General features: G+C 38.8%; 1 protein-coding gene across 1 annotated transcript in view; it reads right to left on the reverse strand.

Annotated features, from left to right (window-relative positions):
* The window catches only part of LOC102833997 (disintegrin and metalloproteinase domain-containing protein 5-like), a 229,701-nt gene that overhangs the window by 214,837 nt on the left and 13,086 nt on the right, over window positions 1–1,778 (reverse strand). Inside the window, exon 7 of the mRNA XM_006859993.1 lies at window positions 1,481–1,647. Coding sequence (XP_006860055.1) covers window positions 1,481–1,647 — 167 coding nt within the window. The remainder of the gene's footprint in view (window positions 1–1,480; window positions 1,648–1,778) is intronic.

Here is a 1,778-nt window from a genome sequence, read left to right on the forward strand (position 1 = left end):
CCTCCTCTTTGCTCCCTACTTTTGCATTCCAATCATCAGTAATGAGCAATATATCTTGATTGTATGTTTGATCGATTTCAGACTAAAGAAGTTGGTAGAATTCTTCTATTTCATCTTCACTGGCTTTAGTGGTAGGTGCATAAATTTGAATAATCATGGTATTAACTGGGGTTCCCTGTAGGCTCATGGACATTATGCTATCACTTATAGCATTGTACCTCATGATTGATCTGGATATGTTCTTTTTGACAATGAATGCAACACCATTCCTCTTCAATTTGTCATTCTCTGCATAGTAAACCATGTGTTGTCAGATTAAAAATGGCCAATACCAGTCCATTTCAGCTCACTAATGACTAAGATATCGATGTTGATGCATTCCATTTCATTTTTGACAACTTCCAATTTTCCCAGATTCATACTTCGTACATTCCATGTTCCGATTTTCAATGCATTTTGATTTGTGGCCCATTAGCAAATGAAGGTTCTGTTAGCTTTTCTCTACTTGGAGGAGGCATTTTTTTCCCCAGTCGCATTCTGAGTGCCTTCCCACTTTCCAGTCCTGTATCTGACAATGTTTCTCTTCTATTCATAGAGTTTTCAGTGACTAGCGATTCGGAAGTAGTTTGTCACTGTTTCTTCCTCGTCTGTCTTTGTTTGGAAGCTCATCTGAAACCTGTCCACCATGGGTGACCCTGCTGGTTATTTAAAATACCGGTGGCATAGTCTTCAGAATCACAGCAATTCAAACCACCACAGCACGACAGTCAGACGAGTGGCGGTTGCATGGTTGCTGTTAAATAGGAATCTCCTTGTGCTAGGGCCCTTAAGTCTGGCTCAAAGGCGGGATTTCTGTCCTTGGATGTCAATCAAGAGGTGGAAGCACAGCAGGGGCAACTGGGTTGTAGTGAGACGCTTTGGGCTGGGCTTGTGGGTCCCTAAGTTGGTCGACCCCACCTAAAAGCCAGGATCCAATGGTTAGGCTAGGAAGGCACTCTCGCATCCAGGGTAAGTAGGACAACCTGGCCAGCCCCTGCAGTCTCTTCCCGCTAGTCAGCCTCTCCCCATGGACCTGGTCTCCAGACACCTCTCACCCGGCCGCTCCATGATCTGGGTTTCATTTAACACCTCCACCAAGTCTGCGCAGTTGTCGCACATCGTTTAGCCGACGGCCTCCATGATAGAAGCCATAAAAAGAATTATTTAGATGAAAAAGAAAATTGTATGAGCAAGGAACATCAAAGAAATTGTATCATTCACAATTAAAGTACTTCAGCTATTTCAACATTTTTTATATAAACTTACTTTTAGTAGGAAATTTAAAATTTGTAAATTTTGCCCTCATATTAACTGCTAGAAGGACCTCCCATGGAGCCCTTCAAATTTTGCAATATAGTACATGTTAAGTAACAGTTTATTTTAAATAATTAACATATGATTATTCTTTTAATGTTATTCAACTACAGAATGTTATACTTACGAAAACAAGAATGTAGTGTGATGGGGCCGAAGTATAAGCAACTTTTGTTCCCATTCTAATAGCCTAAATAATATATGATCAGGATTGCCTGTAGTAGAAATTTTGTTTTTATCTGACCAGATTTCTATGGAAGATACTACAACTGTCAGTTTTAACTGGGTTAGCATCTAAGAAGAAAATATAAATGAGCAAAAATTATACAAATTGGTATATCATATAAACTTTTATAAAATTTATCTAAGACAATTAATTAGGTACTTTAATTATGAAAACTTAAACATCACAGAAAAATATGATA

This window comes from Chrysochloris asiatica, unplaced genomic scaffold (genome assembly GCF_000296735.1).
Source record: "Chrysochloris asiatica unplaced genomic scaffold, ChrAsi1.0 scaffold00035, whole genome shotgun sequence".
NCBI lineage: Eukaryota > Metazoa > Chordata > Mammalia > Afrosoricida > Chrysochloridae > Chrysochloris > Chrysochloris asiatica.